At 41.7% G+C, this 21,068-nt stretch overlaps 1 protein-coding gene across 3 annotated transcripts; it reads left to right on the forward strand.

The window, feature by feature from the left end:
* Nucleotides 1–166: 166 nt before the first annotated feature.
* Nucleotides 167–20,806, forward strand: TMEM237 (transmembrane protein 237). 3 transcript variants are annotated; one of them, XM_075608646.1, is made up of 13 exons: nt 167–291; nt 6,276–6,307; nt 9,665–9,678; nt 9,807–9,863; nt 12,247–12,342; nt 12,804–12,924; nt 14,857–15,017; nt 15,699–15,822; nt 15,937–16,128; nt 16,245–16,318; nt 18,044–18,137; nt 19,248–19,369; nt 20,531–20,806. In XM_075608646.1, exons 1-13 carry the CDS (start codon nt 277–279, stop codon nt 20,596–20,598), a joined length of 1,170 nt encoding a protein of 389 aa, XP_075464761.1. In that variant the 5' UTR covers nt 167–276; the 3' UTR covers nt 20,599–20,806. The 3 variants fall into 3 exon arrangements, with proteins under 3 accessions (XP_075464761.1, XP_075464762.1, XP_075464760.1); XM_075608645.1 differs by lacking the exon at nt 167–291 and adding an exon at nt 3,146–3,233; XM_075608647.1 differs by lacking the exons at nt 167–291; nt 19,248–19,369; nt 20,531–20,806 and adding exons at nt 3,144–3,233; nt 17,302–17,430 and having other exon boundaries at nt 18,044–18,092.
* The last annotated feature ends 262 nt before the right edge of the window (nt 20,807–21,068 follow it).

Here is a 21,068-nt window from a genome sequence, read left to right on the forward strand (position 1 = left end):
TTAACTTATTAAAAAGGTGTCCCTGTCCTTAGCTCACTTTTCTAGTTCTAGGATGGACTGCCCCAATAAAACTAACCCTGCAATGCACTACTCTGTAGATAGACCAACTTGTGCAGAATAGTACAGGGGCGGGGCCTAACCCCGGAAGTCCATGCACTGATACTGTGGTTCCCATGACAACAGCTTAAGGCTCCTCCCGTGGAAACAGCTTGATGTCGTTGTCTCTATAGGGCTGCGAGTGAAGGCTGCAGGCCGGGATAGTGCTGAGCTCCCGTGATGGAGGGAATCCGGGTATGAACAATGCAAATACATAGACATGTAATAAAGCAAACAGGGCTGTTCATGGTTTTGACCCTTGCAGTGCCAGAGGGGCCTGTGCGTTGCAGGCCTCCTGGCACTGCAAGGGTTAAGACACCACGACATCTGAGCGGGCATTATGCATTGTAACCCACCCCATAGTGCAGCTATTCATGCATAGTACTGCAGAGCCGATCCAAATAGTCTTACCCTGAGGACATGAAGGTTGCACACTGCTTTTAACCGAGTCAGTTGTGCATGCTATCCAATAAATATATATTTCAATAGTTACTGGCTCTGACTGCCAACCTTGCCTTAAAAACAGCGGTGCGCAAACTGGGGGGGGCGTAAGACTTTTCTGGGGGGGGTGTAGGGGGGGGGTGCTGTGTTTACAGAGGTCCCGCACCGAGAGCGCGAAGCCTCAGTAATTTTACCCGGCTTCAGTTACGCGTCTCTGACAACGCTGTGTCAAATGACGCCCGGTGCCATGGAGGTGTGACGGTATATGACGCCGCGGGTGACGTCACGTGGCCCCGCAGTGTCATTTGACACAACATTAGAGGTAGGGGGGCACGGGGAGTTTGCACACCGCTGCCTTAAGAGGTGTGTAGTGTTGATGTATACTTAGCAGAAATGTAACAACTGTTACTTTTTTTAGATTGTAAGCTCCTTGGGGCAGGGATTTTCTCAGTTTGCCCTACATTTGTATATACTGTATTTGGTTCTCAACCTTCATGCGTGCCCCTACTCAAAAAAGGATTTTTAAAACTTCTGGGCATCCCTGCTCTTCAGACCTCACTCATCCTCCTCATCGCTTACACACTAACCCTCCTTTAGACAAGCAGTCACCCAACACACTCGCCTACCACCCTCCTCCTTACACACTTCACATTCACCCTCACACATCATACTCGCCCTTATTTAAGCACTTCACATTTACCACTCTTCTCTTACTTAAACCACATACCTTCCCCTAGCCCAGGGGTGCGCAAACTGGGATTGGGGCATAAGATTTTCCAGGGGGTGCTGCGGTTACAAAGGTCTCGCGCTCTTCCCGAAGGCATTTAAATTAAATGCCGGGGAATTGCGAGAGGCCTCTGCAACTTCCCTTACCTTGGGCTTCGCGTGACCCTGCAGCATCATTTAACGCCGGAGGCAAGGAGGGGGGAGAGCAAGCAGGGGGGACGCAGACTGAAAAGTTTGTGCACCCCAGCCCTAGCCCACAAAGAAAAGCAGTAGCCTTCCTCACGCCTTATCTGTCATCATAACTGTGCCCAGGACATACTTGAAAACAAGAGAGAGCTCTCAATGTATTACTTCCTGGTAAAACTTTTTATAAATAAATTTCCCTCTTTCCTCCCACGTCCAACACACCTGAAACATGTCAGCTGATCAGTGGGGCACTTCCTGCGTAACAGTGCATGGTAGCATGAAGTACACGCTGTAAATTCCAGAAGACGTCACAGCTAAAGATAATGATGGGGGTGCTCCACTTGGACCCCACTACATGCAGGATATACACAGTATTTGGGATTGATGGCTAGGATTCACAAAGCGCTGATACGGTTTAGTGAATCCAGGCCAATGAATCAAGACAAAAGTGGTGCAATTCTGTGGCAAAAAAAAAAAAAAATCACACAGTATGTTCTAAAATAAAAAATCTAATTGAAAGCAATATGATGTTTTTTACGTATCTGGAGCAATTTTTGTGCCCTAGAATTTGCACTAATTTTTCCACGATGCACATGCCCCATTGTTTGTATCCTAGACAATACTATATTGCACTAGCGATACCCTGATCTGTCTTTTGTTGTATACTTTAGGTCATTTTACCTGTGAGCATTTGACCTGCATACAGGACAATGGTTAACACAGAGCTCTCAAGGTGCCCCACTTCACCTTTGCAAAGTTCCCTCAAATTAACAATATCTCCCCTCAATCCGTCCCAATTGACCATCTGTCACGAACAGCAGACAATTGAGCACATGACTTAGATATGCAACCAGGGTTAATACACACGGCTACTCTAGCAAACTCACCTTTCTCTTCTGTAAGATACTTTCAATGAGTTAACATTAATACTTAATTGCAATCATATCTATCCTCCCCCACAACTCAAGAAATATGCAAAATATGTATTTAATATATATCTAAAGCTATGAATGGACAAGGGCACACAGATTTCTTAATCATCAAGCATTTATTATGCCTAGAGCAGGTGTGCGCAAACGTACCAACATGCGCCCCCCCTCTCTGCACGGCTCCGGCGTCAAATTACGCCGCGGAGTCATGGCAACGTGATGTCACATGGCAACGTGACGTCGGTTGCCATGGAGACGCGTCACTGGAACTCCAGGTAAGCGAAAGTTACAGAGGCCTTGCGCGATCCCCTGCATTTATTTAAATGCCTCGGGGAAGCGTGTGGCCTCTGTAACAGCCGCTCCCCCCACTTTGCACACCGCTGCCATAGACTACACAACGTTTCGGCCTGCTGGCCTTTCTCAAGTGAAGTGGCATGGAAGTGAAGTGGTATTTGTAAAACAAACGGTAACTACATTAACCCCTGAAGCACCATAGTGGGTTTGGGTTTTGAGTTTGCGGGGACAGTGTGAGAGAGATCCCCGGAGACCTGGAGGTCTACATTGCCAGTGGAGTCTGGGGCAGATTTCTCTTGGCCTGATTTGCTTTGGTGCCGTAGCTGGTAGTGCAGGAGTTAATCAGTCATTGTTGTGCTGAAAATATAATACCCCATGGGTGTATGAACGCTGTGACCCATTCGTGAAGGACAGAAGGTTCCAACCTTTGTAATCCAGAGTTTATCAGGAGGCTTATTTCTGTGGTAGAATTAAGAGGATCAGTGTTCGCCCTGTTGTGTAAAGGAACTGTTCAGTATCCTGCATGTGCACTGACTTTTGATGATGAGAAAGAAACAAATGGTAAGTCTTTGAAAACCTGCCCGAGTCAAGGATAATAAGAAACTACCAAGATATTCAGGCAAATGCTGTCTGTCTATATTTTAATATAAAATGTCCGGTGCTTCCAGATATGAAAAGCACCATGTTAATTTTAATGGATATTAAATACAGTATGTGTATTACAGTCGAATGCAGGTTCTGCAAAGATCTCTGTGGACTCAATAGTATATTTGCTTCCTTCAGCTGGACAAAATGCACTATTTTAATGTATTGTGCCAGCATACATTTGTTTTACTTATTTTAACTTGTTTGATCTGGATGTCAGTGTATTGTTATGGAATGATGAGTAAGTTACAGTATATTTTCTATGAGATTTTTACTCCTGAAAAGTTGCACATAAGGTTTTCTTATTGAAGCAAAGCAAAGATGAGCCAATGAGAAATCTATGGTAATGATTACCTTATATAAACTAAACATGCAGCAACACAGTCATTTAGCTGGATTGTTTTTACTACTGAAATTCCTTATGAATGAAGTGGTGTGGTCTAGCCAAATATTATTATTTTTCTACATTGTAGCAATGTAACCCCCTTGAGCTTCCATAAAAAGTGTATGTATGTATAGATACATGATATAGATATATATGTATGAAAAGTGTATGTATAGTAGATATATATGTATGATATATAGTGTGTGTGTACCATACATTATACAGTATATAACACACACACACACACACAATACCTAAGTATTCAAATGATCAGTGCACTGGACAAAATAAAGAGGACCCATAAAAGAATACTTTGGTTTTCATTTTTCTGTTAGTCCCCCTTTTTTATCTAGCACGGACACTCCCTATAGAGCGCTCACCATTTTCAGCCATTTTCTAAATGAACACACACACATCAGTTTGCTATGTACTTTAAAGTATTCCACATGTTTTAGCCAAGTGAAAGATTTTAAAATGGATATTACACAAGGTTATCCGGGAATCCCTAACTAGTGAAATCTGTTTGCGGTCTCACTTGATCTCTTTGATTCCCCTTAATCTCTCCCTGAAAATTTGCTAATAACAGAAAAATGAGGTTTAGTTTCATATGGTGGGACCTAATGAATGTGCAAGATGGTTATAGAATTCTCACAGCGATTTTAAAATCTAGATTCATTCAAAGCACAATAAATGTTATTTAATTACACATTAGCCGGGATTCACGAAGTGCCGGTGTGGGGTATCTCACCCATGGCCGTTTTAAGATCTTTGCAGGCCCTAGGCACTCTTTCATTCGTAGGCCACCCCCTACGTCATGCCGCACTCGCAATCCGTCACATGAACTAGTGCATATTGTGATTTACCAGTTTGTGACGCATATGCAGTACAGATCTATTCTTCTCAGATTGCTAGACGCTACCTTAATAAATTGAATTTAAGTGTTCACAACTACACGAGTTATTGATAACACGAAATACAGTGCAAAGTTATACAAGTGTTATGTTACCCGCTGATTTAATTAAGTATTGTTAAATTGTAACTAATGTATAAATAGAATATTCATTCATAACTGCCCTACGCATAAAAGTAATATACCTAGCACTTGTTCTCTATAGTAATTGACATCCTTCAGATCTCGAAGATGCATTTATTGATGAGTTTCTATCAAGGCCGCGGACAGATTTCCCGGGACCCCGTGTCGGCGGTCTTGTAAGCCCTACCATTTCACACCTCCCCCCCCCCCTCTTACCATGTATTTCTCTCCCCCGTCTTACTCTTACTCCCTCTCTTCCTCACTCACTCCCCCCCTCACCCCCTCTCTTCCTTACTACCTCTAACACACCCCCTCTCTCCTCAATCTCCCCCCCCTCACTCAATCCCGCTCCCTTAATTCCCCCTCCTCACACTCATTTCCCCCCTGGCCACACACACATACTCCCCTCCCCCTCAAAATACATACAAACCCCCCCTAAATTCATACAACCCACCCCCACATACAACCCTCCACCCCCCAAATACATACATCCCACTCCAACTTCTTTGCCCAGTTGCCAGTGCTCTCGTTGCTGACTGGCCCTGGCTCTCCCCAGCTGCGGACCTCCCTCACTGTCCCGCGCCGAGCAACTTGTGCGCACCGGGGTCATTGAGAGGCAGTGAGAGTGACGGAGAGACAGGCCTGCAGCTGGGGTGAGCCGGGGCCCAGCGGCAACGAGAGAACCGGCAGCCGGGCCCAACTTCCAGCGTGGCCAGCCGGGCCCCCCGCAGCCACTGGGCCCAGGACACTTGTCCCGGCTCTTCCTTCCCTGGCGGCGGTCCTAGTTTCTGTTGTTCTCGCAAATGTATGCAGACAAGAAATCTGTGGCCGAAATAAGCAGTACACAAATAGAGGATAAGCTGGTTACAAGTTTTCCAAATGTAAATATTGTTTTTAGAATACATCTTGCCATTTTTTCGAAAGGAGAACATACTTTTTGAAAACTCAAACTTTTAAAGAATTGTCTTCGGTCAACCATTGGATAGAAAGGACCATCTTGCACTACTTTCAATTGAAAATGATATAATGCGGGAAATAACATTTGAAGACATCATATGTGATTTTACTAACAAAAAGAGCAGCAAAGTTAACATCATTTTTTGTTTTGTTCAGATTTTTTAATTTTGTTTAGTGTATAAACATTTAACTAAAGTTATTACTTTTGATTTAGAAGTTTGAGAGTTGCGACATGTTAAGTTTTGTAAAGACATGTTATTCATTTACATTTTTGTGGTTTCCTTTTCCTATTTTCGGGTCAACAACATTGGTTTCTAGCTCTCAAACTTTTTCATAGGCCCTTGCAAGGCTCGTAGGCCCTAGGCACTGTGCCGATTGTGCCTAATGGATAGAATGGTCCTGATCTCACCCCGCTCCACCGTTACCTGTCATTAAAGTCAATGGCAGTGTATCCAAGTGCGATAGCCCACATTGGTGCTTAGTGCATCTCTCCCATTGAATTGCTGGTTGGTAAAGAGGTAGTTAAAAGATATTTGCGTGTGGAATGAACAGTGCATTAATGAGCTGTGTTCTTTCTTTTCAGTCATCACCACGTGCCCTACCACCAATGCCAAGGTAAAATAAATCCCTTTGCCGTAATAGCGATATGTATATTTATAACAAATCCATTAGCCCCTTTGCAGCAAAATGATCTTAACTAATTGCAAAGGGGTTAAAAAGTGACTATATCTATGTCTATCTCTATCTTTACCACGTAACTTTTAAAGCAGCAGTTAATGCAATATCCTACATGTGTTTTTTTTTTTGTTTTTTTTTAAATCAGTTCTGTACTATGAGAAAATACTTGTAGCATTTAAAAAAAAAAATGTTTTAAAGACATTTTTAATGTTTCTAATGTAGAAAACATTTCCAAAGTGACAGCCCCTACCCCTTCGGATAGGCTCTGGGTCTTGAGCCCCGCCCTCTCTCTAGCAGTGAACCAATTGTATCTAGTAACTGCCCAGTCAATCATATTCTAGGAACTACATTGCCCACAATGCTGTGCAAGAACTGAATTAAATAACCCTGAGCAAGCAATCTATTACAGTCGATTACAGGAGAACAGATCAATCCGCATCTTAGCTAATCACTTGTCAGTGTGCAGATTGTATTAATGCACATTGAATAGGAAAAATATTTATATATTTTTAAAAACGGCAGCTTGAACTGCAGCTTTAATAGCACCAGTTAAAAATGAGTCCTAATAATAATTTTAAAAAAATGAAATTACTAAAATCATGGTGATTAAAACAGCCATGAGTTTTTAGTAAAAAGCCTAAAAAGTGTCACATTCTGCTATGCATATAGTATGTCACCAATATTACTTTATGTATTGATAAAGACGTTTTACCTGGAAGTAATGCATTGAGAATTACCTCTCGTTTTCAAGTATGTCCTGGGCACAGACTTCTGATGACAGATACTTGGTTACAAATACATTTTTACATTAGGCGAGCGGGGTTATACATTATACATGAAAACATTGCATTACATTAGGTTACCAGGGTTATACATTAAATATAAAGACAGTGCATGAACAGTTAAAGATAAAATAAGTTGTAGGCGTATGTGTGTATCATACTACTGGCAAGGGATCGGTCATAATTATGCACCAGACAGTGATATCCTACCCTTTGTATACTACCCTATATACATAGCAGACTGTGCACATACTGTATACGTACACACACACACACACACACAACAGTGGTAGTCCTTAAGCTAAACTAAATCTAGGGGAAAAATAGTAGAATTGCAGAAGCTCCACCATCCAGTCCACATAGACTAGAGGGTGACTCAATATTTCCAGAAACGATGGTTTAATGGAACAAGTTAAGCAGAGGAAAGCAGAAACACGACCTACATGTTTCGCGCTGCGCTTGTTCCCGGTCAAGGACACGGTCATGGACCGTGAACAAGCGCAGCGCGAACATGTAGGTCGTGTTTCTGCTTTCCTCTGCTTAACTTGTTCCATTAAACCATCGTTTCTGGAAATATTGAGTCGCCCTCTTTTCTCTATGTGGATTGGATGGTGGAGCTTCTGCAATTCTACTATTTTACCCCTGCATTCACCCAGCGGAGTTGCACACCGGAGTGTTTCAAGAGATTTAAACTTCTAAAAAGAAGCACATCCCACGGAATGAGTGAGTAAAAACCACATCACTCGGCTTGTATATGTTTCCAATTGAGTATGAGCGGGGAAAGCGGTATGTGAAGAGGTTGAGGAGTGTTATTGCACCTTAGAATTTCGCTTGGCTATTACTGTACACTTTATATACAGAACTTTCCAAGTAGGTGCTATCTCCATACAAACCCATTCCATGTCTCTCTACTCAGGATTGTATTAAAGAAGGGATTATATTCAAAGGAACTTCTTATCCGTTTATCTATTTATGAAGATATACATGTGTATGGTGTTTAAGCTTTGCTCTGAGCCCCAGGTACCTTTGCTCTGCACTTTGGATAAACGAAGTCTAAGCTTGTGCACGTTTTATGAAAAATCAGTAGAAAACATCACGCAAACCAGCGGCCTGAACTGATACAGCATACGGATCTGGAAATGGTAGAAAAATGATATTGTAGTTCACACAATATCATCAACGTTACAAAGGACATTCCTCAGGGTATTTCTAAACCAACTACGGACGATGCGGTGACTGTATAATGTAGAGGAGATCGCCACTCACGGGACTTGAATAATTAAAAAAATAACGTATTTTATTGAAGTGATATCAACATTTTGGTGGTCATTGGCTCTTTCTCAGTGGGCAGGTCAGAGGGGGTGTCTAGGCGAAGGTGGGGTGGGGTGCAGTCTGTCCCTCCTACCTGCAAAGCAACCACTTTATATTTGTGGTTGGGACTTCCTCCTGGCGGCCCTGTCACTCGCAGCAGAGAAGTGGAAAAGGGGGGATTCTCTGCACCTGGGAAGTGGGCAAAGAGGCACACGACAGTGCTCTGGAATGGGGAATGGTATGCACTTTTATGCTCTGGAATGCAAACTTTACACCAGTCTGTATTCCACAGCTGGGGAAAATGACCACAAAAACTACAATTAAAAAAAAAATACCGTATATAGATTTAAAAACAGATTTAGATTACATTTTTTGGGGATGTAGAGCTGTGTGTGTGTGTGTGTGTGTGTGTGTGTGTATTGTATGTATGTATGTATGTATGTCTTTATATAGCGCCATAAATGTACATAGCGCTTCACATTAGTAATACATGTTGTAATCATATAAATAATATAAATAACAGGTCATGGGAATAAGTGCTTCAGACATAAAAGTAATATTATGGAAGAGGAGTCCCTGCTCCAAGGAGCTTACAATATAATTGGTAGGTAGAGGAACGTATAGAGACAGTAGGAGGGAATTCTAGTAAGTTCGTCTGCAGGGGGCCAAGCTTTATGTATCATGTGTCCAGGATTATCCACAATGCTATGCATATGCTTCTTTACACACACACACACACACACACACACACACACACACACACACACACACACACACACACACACACACACACACACACACACACACACTTCCACTTCCACACATACTTCCACACACACTTCCACTTCCACACACACTTACACTTCCACACACACTTCCACTTCCACACACACTTACACTTCCACACACACTTCCACTTCCACACACACTTCCACTTCCACTTCCACTTCCACACACACTTCCACTTCCACACACACTTCCACTTCCACACACACTTCCACACACACTTCCACTTCCACACACACTTCCACTTCCACACACACTTCCACCCCCAAAAAAATGTAATCTAAATCGGTTATCTTTTAATCGCTGGGACAAGTATTTTGTTTGTATGTCATCATGGATCTCAAGTTGCAGATTATTCACTTTTTACCCTTTTTTTCTGTTCTATGTTTGCACTGAAACCTGCTTGGGACCAAAGTACACTAATTCAAGGTAAATAATTTTTTTCTAGTGCTTGTATCACATACAGCACATGGGAGGAGGGGGAGGAATAGCATTTCCCAGTGGGTGCTGGCTTTGCATGGCAAGTGTCTTTATTTATTCTTTTTGTTTTGTTTCAGATGAAATTCCCCTTAGTCGCCCAAAGAAGAAGAGGCCAAAGTCAAGCAGTACGCTAGGTAAGCAAAATGCGTTGTTTTTTTACTTTTTGGGTGCCCAGGGACGTAACTACGAAGTCATTGGGTCTGGCATTTTAGGGGCCCCATGATGTCGTCGCTACTTCATAATGTTCCTGCTTGTTTTTTGAGGGGAGATCACAGGAGGGCAGCACACGATCTTAGGGGAAGATTCTTCCTCTGCTGTTCTGTCGTCATGGACAAAGTGATCGCGTAATCACTTCGGAGTGGTGACGTCATCTCCAGAGGGGCTGTGACACTCCGCATACAACCTATAAACAACCTCACACACCCCTTAATACATATTTAAAATGTCCTCTTTTTATGTGCGTCAGCACTGGCAACGCATGTAAGCAGGATACAGGCAGATCACTTTTGTTTATTAGCATGCAAGCATGAATTGGCAGCGGGCTCTTTAAGAGACAGAACAAATCTTAAAATAAAAACCTAGTCCTGCTCTGCCTGTGTAACAAGTGCGGATTCCTCTATCAGCTTCTGTTTAACGCCGGGGGAAAGTCGCCGCATACCATCTTCCCCCGCCTGTCTGTTATCTGAAGAGAGACAGATGGGCCATTGACAGGGGGGGTAGGGCGCGCCACCGAAGAGCGCGGGTGCCCGGGCTATAGTTACGCCCCATATATGTTTGCAGGAGAAAACGTGCTAAAAAATTATACTGGAGGAGTGTAGTAATTAGAAATAGGTTAACATATCAATGGAGCCATGAATGTGTCAAAAGTGAAAAAAAAGTCTGAAACAATGTGAGTCCAATGTTACTGGTGAGGGAGGGCAGACCGGATGCCAATTGGATGTGCTGCAGCTCTTGATGGTGATCTTGGAAGTCACTTGAGGTCAGTATTCTATAGGAAAGAGCGCAAGAAACGCTTCTAGGGCGTAATAACATTTTTATTCCGTTAAGGTTTAAAAAGTAATTAAAAGTGCACACTTACTATCGCAGTGGCTGTTCATGGGAACAAGGTATGCAGGTACTGTGACCTGCTGTTTCCAGGGTAAGTCCGTGTAAGGCTTGTCTGCATGGTGAGTTTTCGCCTACCGCGGGGGGTGTTCTCTGGCGTGTCAGCATTGGTGAATGCCCTCCATCCGGTATCTGGAGTCGGTGAATGATGATGTCACTTATTCGACCCTATCGGCCGGTGCAGGTTTGCACAGTTCTGCCAAGTTTTTGCCAGTCTGCCTCACTCTTGAGTGAGAGTTTTTTGTTGTTGTAATTCTATATAATGTTTAACCCTTTGAGTGCCGGAGGTACCACAGCACCAGAGTCCCATAACCACTTCGGCACAGCGTGGCCCTCAACCTGGAATTGGAGTTGACCTCTTCTACCGTTTACCTTCAGAGCGCATCCTGGATTCTGTGGGAACGCAGGACCCAATCTAACCTGAAAGAAAGCACTCTGCGAGCATGATGTAGCCACTACGTCAGGGCCAGCTGGGATGTTGGCGGGGCTCAGTGCAGGGACATGTGCGTGGTCTCGGCTCTTACCGTCTCCGGCGTCATCTCCTCGGCATCCGTCATCATGGCTCCGAGACGTCAAATGGTGTCACGTTGCCATGGCAATGTGATGTCATGGCACCATGCAGCGTCACATTGTCATTGGAACGCGGTGCCACAGGCCATCCCGTTGTCATAGTAACAACGCAACACAATGCCATTTGACGTCGCTGTGCCATGATGACGGGACCCTGCATGAGGAGGTGCCGCCGGAGAAGGTAGAGTTAAAGAGGCCCCACACTCTCCCCCACCAATCAGTTTAATTGTTGTGGGGAAGAGCGCTTGGCCCCTGTAAGCGCAGGAGTCGCTGCACGGGCACTGACAGCACCGCCATCAAGCCGCCCCTGGAGTGCCAGACCCCATGACGTAGTCGCCATATCTCGAGGCACCCAAAAGGTTAGAAGGATTTTGCTGCTCGGTTTCAAGTACACACCGTGCTGAACATTTATTTTTATGAAACATTTTATTGAAAATCTCTAGATCACAAATTGTGCGCTGATCTTGCAAATGTTGTGTAACATATACAAAGTTGTGTTAACATAAATCCAGGAGAGCGGCGTTCTACAATTATTAGCAAAGTGTTAAATATAATCATTTGTATGGATAACACTACTTCCCTATTTATAATCTGGCAGAAGATAACCGATCCTGATATATTTTTTACATTTTTAATATTCTGTAAAAAACATCAGATATAAATAAAGAATATTGAATACTTTTAATGTCATATACTTCCTTCAAAGACATGTTGTGGGATGACACTTTTAATTGTGTCTAAATGTGTTTTCCTTTTAACACTACTGTGAAATATGCTGGTGCAATATAAAAAACAAATGCAGAAATAGGACTCCACACTGACTCCTTGTATATTGTGTTTTAGATGATATCGTGCAGGGTACAGTACGCAGGTCTTCTGAGAGCATGGAGCCCCTCACTCCGGAAAAAAGGAAGCGGAAAAAGAAGAAATTATCAACAGGTCAGTTAGGAGTCATATATAGCAAAAGGTTTTTTCCATGCCTCCTATCTATCTATCTATCTATCTATCTATCTATCTATCTATCTATCTATCTATCTATCTAATCTAGAAAAGCGGTACTCACGTACTCAATAAGCAAATCTGCCGGGGAGGGAACTGAAAGTAAATAATATATTGAAATATAGAAATCAAGCACGCTCAGGACCAGTAGATATAGAAAAAGGTTTTATTTAAAGAGGATCAACGTTTTGGTCCTTTCAAGGACCTTTCTTAGGAAGAAACGAAATGTTGATCCTTTTGAATAAAACCTTTTTCTATATGTATTGTGTGTGTGTTTATACACACATATACACACACACACACACACACACACATTTTGCACAGATCTAACGAGTTTCCAGCTTATAGAACAAGAATCTTGTATACATACACTGAATTCTGTGTGTTGATTTTCTCACCAGAGGCTGAAACATCTTTTCCCCAGCAAAACTTTCCCAGTTTATCCATAGTGCAGAATGGGAATGATGGAGATTACCAGCCCTCAGAGGAAGGCACTGCTCGGAAACCACGCAGGAGAGCAAAGTGAGTACTGCAGTTGGACAGCCAGATAGTTAGCCCTAAAGCCCATCATAATGTCACTTTACTTTTTACCAAGTTACGTATTACATTTCGATGTAACCCAGTGCCTTTTTGATTGTATACCATCCAGCTTACTTGGGTTCAATCCCCTGTGCACCCATTGGGGCCAGATAAAAGTGTTAATAAACAGGCTGTATATAGGAGAAGTTTATATTATAAGAGAAACATCAGGCATTTGCATGCCACCTCGGGATACATGTTGGGATATTCCTCCATTCTCGTGATCACCTCTTTACCTAAGATGCAGTTGACTTCTTATAGTTGAAAACATTGGCTAGGAAAACCTTGCTTGTTCTGTACCTATTATAAAAGCAGTTTTATTTAATTTGTATAAAAAAAAAATAACACATTTTGGTGCCCAGTTTTTTATGCCTCTTTGAATAAACTTTATTGATAATGAACAATTGTATTATTTAGCTATAAGAAGGCACCTGCATCTTGGGTAAAGAAGTGACCACAAGAATGGTGGAATGTTCCAACATGTGTCCTAAGGTGACACGAGAGTGCCCTATTTTCCTCCTACAATGGAGACTTTTCTTGTACTGTATATAAAAAGAAATGTTCCTCAAATTCAATGCTGTTTCGTCATTGAAAATACCATGAGATCCTTGTTGTGTGAAAAGACAGATTGCTTGTATATAGTTTCCAACGAATTGGTCCGACACAGGTTTCTTGCAGTTCCCATGTATTTATTCTTGAGGCAGTTTACAACAATACCAAGCTTCAGTCTGGCAAGATGCAGGTTTATAACTGGAGAACAGACTTTTTTCTCTCTTCTGTTCTGAGGCTTCTATTCCTCAAACAAGCGTGATAAAGCTGTTCCCTAACTACAAATTAACCCTTTCATTTTAACCATTTCCTATCTTGTTAGTATAAAGAGACAGCTGCTAGAACAAAGCATATATTCATTTTCGAAGGTCGTACATCTGCTGTCTGTGCACCAGACCCAGACTTATCTCACTCCGGTGTTACTCCCACTTGTACCAAGCAAATGTGTTTCTTTTGCATTCTGTAAAACTTTGTCTCAGCAGTTTCACAGAACTCGAAAAATTAACCCTTAAATGGAAACATCAGAGAAGCTGAATTTTGAACCCCAAAAATCTATCTACAATGTACAATTGATTTAGCCTAAATAAGAGGACAGATAATATATGTGAAGAATATTTATACAATTAATAAAAACAGGCTGGCCATTTTTTTTCCCCCCTGCTCCGGGCCTCTCAATTCTGCAATTATTTAACCTAAAAGCTCACTGGACGCGTACATTAATTTGTTTGCACTATCTTACAGGCATGTGCAACAGTTATTATACGGTTTACCTCTTTATTTTATTCATAATAAATCTCATTATACAGTACTTGCATATCATGTCTTATGCCGCGCAGAAGCTAGTGTTTGACAGTAATGTACCTTATTCGTTCACTCCAGTCTTACTTCTCATATAGATACCATCATTTATAACTTCTTGCAGGCACCACTGGCCCGGGTGGGGGCTCCAGTTTTGCTTATAATAACTGCTACCCTGCAAGAAGGGTAATGTCTTGTAATGTCTTGGGCGTCCTGCAGAGGGGTTATTCTGCACCAGAGCTCTTCATCTGGCACCCGTGAAGTGCCTTGACGTGGGGCCGTTAGACTCTCTGCTCCTACTCATTTCTTACTAGTTGCTAAGGCAGTATTTCAGCCTTGGTAGAACTAGTTGAAGCATCCTGTTCTACACAATTAAATAATAATGCAATATGTAACGTAATAAGTATATTTATACCATTTTTATAAAGACTTTCCCTGTTGGCTCTTAACATAATGCATTTTGTAGTAGGCAGATCTCCCAGCAGTAAAATTTTTTAAATCCAAGTCCTCATATGTTCTCTTTGCTAGGAAGAACCGGTCTGCTGAACCGGAGTTCCCTAATGAGTTGGGAGTAGAGGAGGAAGATATTATTCCTGACGGACAGATGAAGGCTCTCGAACAGCACCCTGTGTTCATTGCACCATCAGCCACTAGCCAGCCTGTGGGCAAGCTGTTTGTGGAGAAGAATCGTAAGTTAAGACACATCGACTCTCCTTACACACACGTATTGAGGAAACCGTTTTCCCCTTGCTGCAGAGATTGAAGCGTTAAAGCAGCATCGCAAGCATATACCAAAAAGTGAAGCTATTCTACTTCTTGCAAGGTTGCACATAGCCAGTGAAATATTCCTTTGTGCAATTGAATCTTTTGAGTGCCGGAAGGGTTGTGGTGCTTGAGTGTTGCGGCACAGCGCAGTCATGTGACTGCTTACAGTAGCGATCATGTGACCGCGGTGGCCCTTGTTTGGGAAACGGAAGAGGAGTCATCCTCTGTTTCACTACTGTGCAGATTGTGTTCTGCGCTCCATGCGTGTGGGAACTTAAAAAAACAGAAAACTACTGCTTTCATTTAAATATTATATGCTAATTATTATTCATTCTTCTTAATTTCTTTAAACAAATGTAGTCAAACAAAACCTGAGAGGGGAATGACTCTGGATTAACAATCTCTATTTATACACACCAGTTTACAAACAGCCTTATCACAAAAGAGATTGTGAAGATTGTATAAATAATCCAAAAACATTTGACTATGGAGACATTGAACGTGTACTATTTAAAAAAAAAAAAATTACTTTGACTGCTATGTAATTCTCCCCCTCAGCCGCATGCCTGATTTGACACAGTACATGGATTTGTTTTTCACTTCAGGGAAGTTTCAAGCCGCTGATCGTTCTAGCATCATCAAAACCGCAGAGCACGTGGGTATTTTTATGGATGTAAAGCCAACATGGACAAGCATGGATGTCTCTCTCACAGTGCACCGCGGCTTCAGGTACATTATGGCCAAAACAGCTGTGCTTAGTGGCTTGCATTGATGAGTAGGGCAGCAGTATCAGTATGTCATATGCATGTGGAATGCATTTCTAACAAACTGCTCTGTTTGCAGGGTGATCGGACTATTTTGTAGCGGATTCCTTGCTGGTTACGCTATCTGGAACATCACTGTAATTTATGTGCTTGCGGGTAACCAACTATCAAATCTTTCTAACCTGCTGCAAGTTTACTGTGATCTGGCATACCCTTCCCAGTGCTTCCTGTATTTCCTGTTGGCTCTCAGCACAGTTTCAGCCTTTGATAGGTAAGTGAATCATTTATTCTCTATGTAAGATTTGTCTTCTTCCTTGATTCCTCCCTTATTTTACATTGTGGTACAAAAAAAAAGTATGATTTTCTTTTGCTTATCATTATTATCAGGATTGATCTGGCAAGAGCACCAGATGCATTTCGTGGTCTCCTTACCCTGGATCCATCTGCTGTGGCTTCATTCTGTAAGTATAGAACCAACTAGATCAGTGGTCCTCAATCTTTTTTGAGCAGGGGCACCCCTGAAGGATTTTTAATGTCTCGGTGCACCCCTGCTTTTCAGACCTCACCCATCCCTCTCCTCGCTTACACACTCACCCTTTTTTTCACAAGCAACACACTCACTCACCCTGCAATTATACACTCAACATTCACCCTCACACATCCCACTTGCCTTTTTACCCAACACACACTCCGCATTTACCCCCCCCTTCTCACATCACACACACACCTCTTAATTATAAACACCACATTTACCCCCCTTCTTTTACTAACACCACATACCTTCCCCTCCCTCCCCACAAAAAGCACTAGCTCTCTTACCCTCCCTACACACAAAGCCATCACACTCTCCTCCCCACACAAAACCTTCACACCTTCCCTTTCCTCTCACCTTCCCATGGACCTCAGACATGTCAGCTGCTCAACGGGTACATCCTGCTCTGTCTGGAGATGAACGGGCTTTTCTGTGCCGGGGAAGAGCGGTGGATTGCAGCCTCTACATCTACAGACAGCATGGGCGGTGCCCGCCGAGCAGCTAGTTTTTCCCCTGGGGCCGTTGCGCCCTTGGCAGAAGGTTGCGGCACAGCCGGGATCCCCGACACCCTGGTTGAGAAACAGTGTTCTAGATGCTTGTAGCATGGTCAAGTATGAAGTTATGATGAGAGCATGTTGCTTCCATGTTTATTTGACGTATAGATGCAGTTCGTCCTAGGACTAAAGTGAACTAGTGGCAGTGGCATGTTTAATTGCTTATATATAGGTGATGTGCACCCTTTAAAAAAATATTAGACAAGTATAATTATTCAGATTTTTTTTTTTAATGTTTTTGTGGTAACCAGATGAGTGTCTACTACCTATTCTTAATCTCTTTTCTGGTAAGACTGTTTGTATATACTGTACAATACAGACAAATTATTGGTCCTTTCCTTTCGTTATTTTCTTTTAGCCGATAATTATGCTGTCATAATTGGCCAAAAAGGTCAAGGGGACGAACAAAAGATTCCACACACGATTAGAATTACATGGACCTGAAGAAAATAGAATCATATTCCTTTTCCCTCAAAGTAATAAAAAAGTAAAAAAAACAACCAAATTGATACTTGCTTAGCGAGCCAATTACATTGAATTACAAACTCCCCCCGCTATGTGGCACCATCTATTTAATGATTGCAAAATGGCATCACTACTCCGCTAGTTAAATAGAAATCCTGCCATATTAACCCATTGTGTGCTTATAGGACAGGCGTCAAGAGGGTCTTTTAGCTCCCGAGATACTTACTCGTGTAGTTACGGGAGTTCTCTGAGGGCGTTTAATTGGCCGTACGACATGAAGCAGCAATCTGCTTCCTATTGGCCGATGAGATTTGGTGGCCATTTTTAGTTCCCTGGAAGGAACACAGACACTAGTAGCTTACATTGGTAAGTATCTCGAGAACCTGGGGCTCTCAGAGCTGCCAATAATGCAGTTCAGCTCCTGTGAACCCTCCGGTCTCCATGCCGTAAAAGTTTTTTGTTTTTTTTAAACGAGCCGTTTGGCAGCCGAGCAGCACAAATATTTTTTTTACACTTCATTGCGAATCCTCCTGAAAGAAAATGCAAAACGTGTTAACACTTACTGTAAATGTCTCTTGTGTTTTGCACAATCTAACTTTTACACAACCGTCTTTTCTTTCTTTTTTTATTATTAGTGTATTTTATCGCTCTTATTCTTGCACTGAGCCTGCAGATGACAAGTGACAGGATTAACTTTTACACACCTCCATCACAGAATGGCAGCTTGTGGTAAGATTGTATATGAAGACCTTTGTTATTGAAGTACAACAAGATAATGATGTAGTCGATTCAGTGTAGTTAAAAAAATAATTAAAAAAAACAACCAAAAATGTCATTTTTATGAATTCTAGCAGAGAAACTTTGTTCCCTTAGTAGGCCTTGCATTACGCTTTTGGGTCCTGAAAATCTTTTGTTTTCCAATGTATTCAAGATATTTGTAGCCCACGGGACGGTACATTGATCAGTCATCAAAATGGGCTAAAAAGTAATGGTTCTGTTGGTCTACATTTATTAAATCTTTGGGTGAAGCTATGTGGTCTGTATTTTAGAAAGAGTTAGGCAATATTTATTTCTGATGTAATAAAAGAAAAGTGACATTGTAGATGTATAATTACACATCCATCGCCCTTCAACCACTGAAACTGACTATTTATATTTATGTGAAACAAGTGGATACAAAATATACAAACCTTGGAGCCAGACATTTTTAGGAGCGTGTGTGGGGTGGAGGGGTCTCATGGCTATAGACCCCCACCCACCACCCCCTCTGGCAGCGGCTGTGTGGTAGATTGTGTGTTATTGTGTATCTGTGACACACACTGACACGCACACACATCAAACATACCAGCACACCGCAGAGAGGAGCCAGCCTGAGACCCTTGGAGGAAACTGCTATGTGAGCTCTGCAGCGCCACCTAATTGCTGGAGCCCTGAGTTGCACACAGCTTTACCTCAGCTACTGGCCCTGATTGTTTTTTTAATCTGACCCCCAGGCCAGCTGCCCCTAGAACACACTGACATGCAGACACACTCCATGGCAGACACACTCCGTGACTGACGCACAAGCTCCCCCACTCCCCTATTTTTCCCTGTTCTAAGTGGCGCAGCTCTGACTTTAGTCACCGCCGCGTCTGGCAACAGCGCATCCAACCCTTGTGCTAGCAGAGAAGGATAGGTTGCGTTGCTGTGTTAGCACTGCGCCGTAACATAGGTGCCAGGAGTAAAATTAACATCCCTGACGTGAAATATATATATATTTTTAATCGTTCTAAGTTTGACTTCAGCAGGTCACGTGTAAATCAAAGCATTACAGAAGTCTATTTATATTCTGTTTCTCAGGCAGGCAGATACAGAGAAGCAGATTCTTCAGCCATGGGTAGTGGTGAACTTAGTGGTATCTCTCTTGGTTGGCCTGGCCTGGCTCTTTCTCTCCTGCAGACCAGACCTAGACCACAGTGAAGGTATTTAAGCTTTTTTATTACTATCATCATTTCTGAATGGTGCACCAACATCTTCTGCAGTCCAGATTCTGTAATGTTGCTAAATTTCACACACACAAGGAATTCAGTTACTATAAATATAGAAGTGCAAATGGCTAAAACACGCGTTCTAAGTAAAACTTCTTTACATTTTGGCACCGAAATTGGGTTTTGATTAATTAAAAACATCACCATTACAATTTCTGTGACAAAACAGTGACAAAAGACATAGAAGTTTCACTTAAAATGTCCGTGATCAGAGCACACTTTTTTTTGGTGCTAAACTTATAAGCATACACAAAATATAATGTAGCACAGGAGTGCACAATCTTTTTCCCCTGCCTGCTCAGGAGCACCATTGTCTGTCTCTTGCACCCATTATTAGGTTTTTAAAAGAAAATAGGTATTTTAATCAAAGAAAAATATGAATCATTAACATGCATACTGTATACAAATTATTATTGTGTTGATAAAATTGTATATGTGTACACTGTACAGTAACCAGTACAGTATATATTAAGAGGCCTCTGAACAGAAAAACTAAAGAGTTTCTTGTGTGTGTGGGCCTTTCTGCTCCTGCTAATTAAAGTGCACTTTTTCACTAAAATTCACTTGTAAGCACCATGAAAACATATGTTGTTCCTTTGTTATAAATGCTTGCAAAATGTTGAAGTTTAATGTTTTTTATATTTAGCCAAATTTACATTATAATGTGGCATTTCTACTAATTTGTTGGGGGGACCTCTTTGAACATTAGTTGAAGAGTCCTGAAAGTGTGCATATTTTCACTAGGGGCTCGTGAAAATGTTTCCATTGACTTGTAGGCTACAATTATAGTAACCAACATCTAAAAATAATTTACTTTGAAAATGTGGGGGACACCTGATTTACATTGGGATGAGAGATTGTTTGTGCAAGGCGAAAAAAAAATGATATTAACTTGAATTTTTCAGCAAAATATATAGGAGCCTTTCATATAAACAGAAGTTGACCAGTATTGCTATAATATTTTAGCAGAAATTGTCTTTTTGCTCCCTCTTACCAATTTAAATGCAACGTAATATTATGTGATCATTTTGGGTGAATAAGTTGAAGTTGTGTAGTTTACTGTTTAAATTTATGTTTTTATTTTGTTCCCCCTAGAGTCTATGTTTGCCTTTGAAAGGGATGACTACCCAGAAATGGAAAAAGGAACCAAAGTTCTGGCATAAACAAGAAACGTGTTTGCACAGACATGCCTTTTTATATTTGTTTCATACATTTTGTATGCCAATATATTTTTGTATACTTTTCGTTTTTATTGCTTTTTATATGTTTTACAAGGAGACGATTTATTTTTTGAACATTGTATATTGTATTAAATGTTTTTTTGTATCTGTAGTATTCAGACAATCTGAATAAAAAGTATACCACCAAGAATTTACATGTTTATATTGTACAAACACACACATTGTATTGGATGCAGGTGCGTTTTTATTAGCCCTCTTCTGTCTATATAGTATTTTAATATGACTACATGGACATAGGCTACTAATTATCTTCCTATCGTGCCTTTATTGCTTGCAGATTTCAATAATATCGTTGAAGGAATTCACCTCTTAGGCTGCGCTTATAGTGCCGGCGACGTCGCGTCAAAACAAATGCATTGCCGCCCGTCGCATGTGCTTATAGTAAGCACGAC

The sequence above is a fragment of the Ascaphus truei genome, chromosome 7 (assembly GCF_040206685.1).
Source record: "Ascaphus truei isolate aAscTru1 chromosome 7, aAscTru1.hap1, whole genome shotgun sequence".
Lineage (NCBI taxonomy): Eukaryota > Metazoa > Chordata > Amphibia > Anura > Ascaphidae > Ascaphus > Ascaphus truei.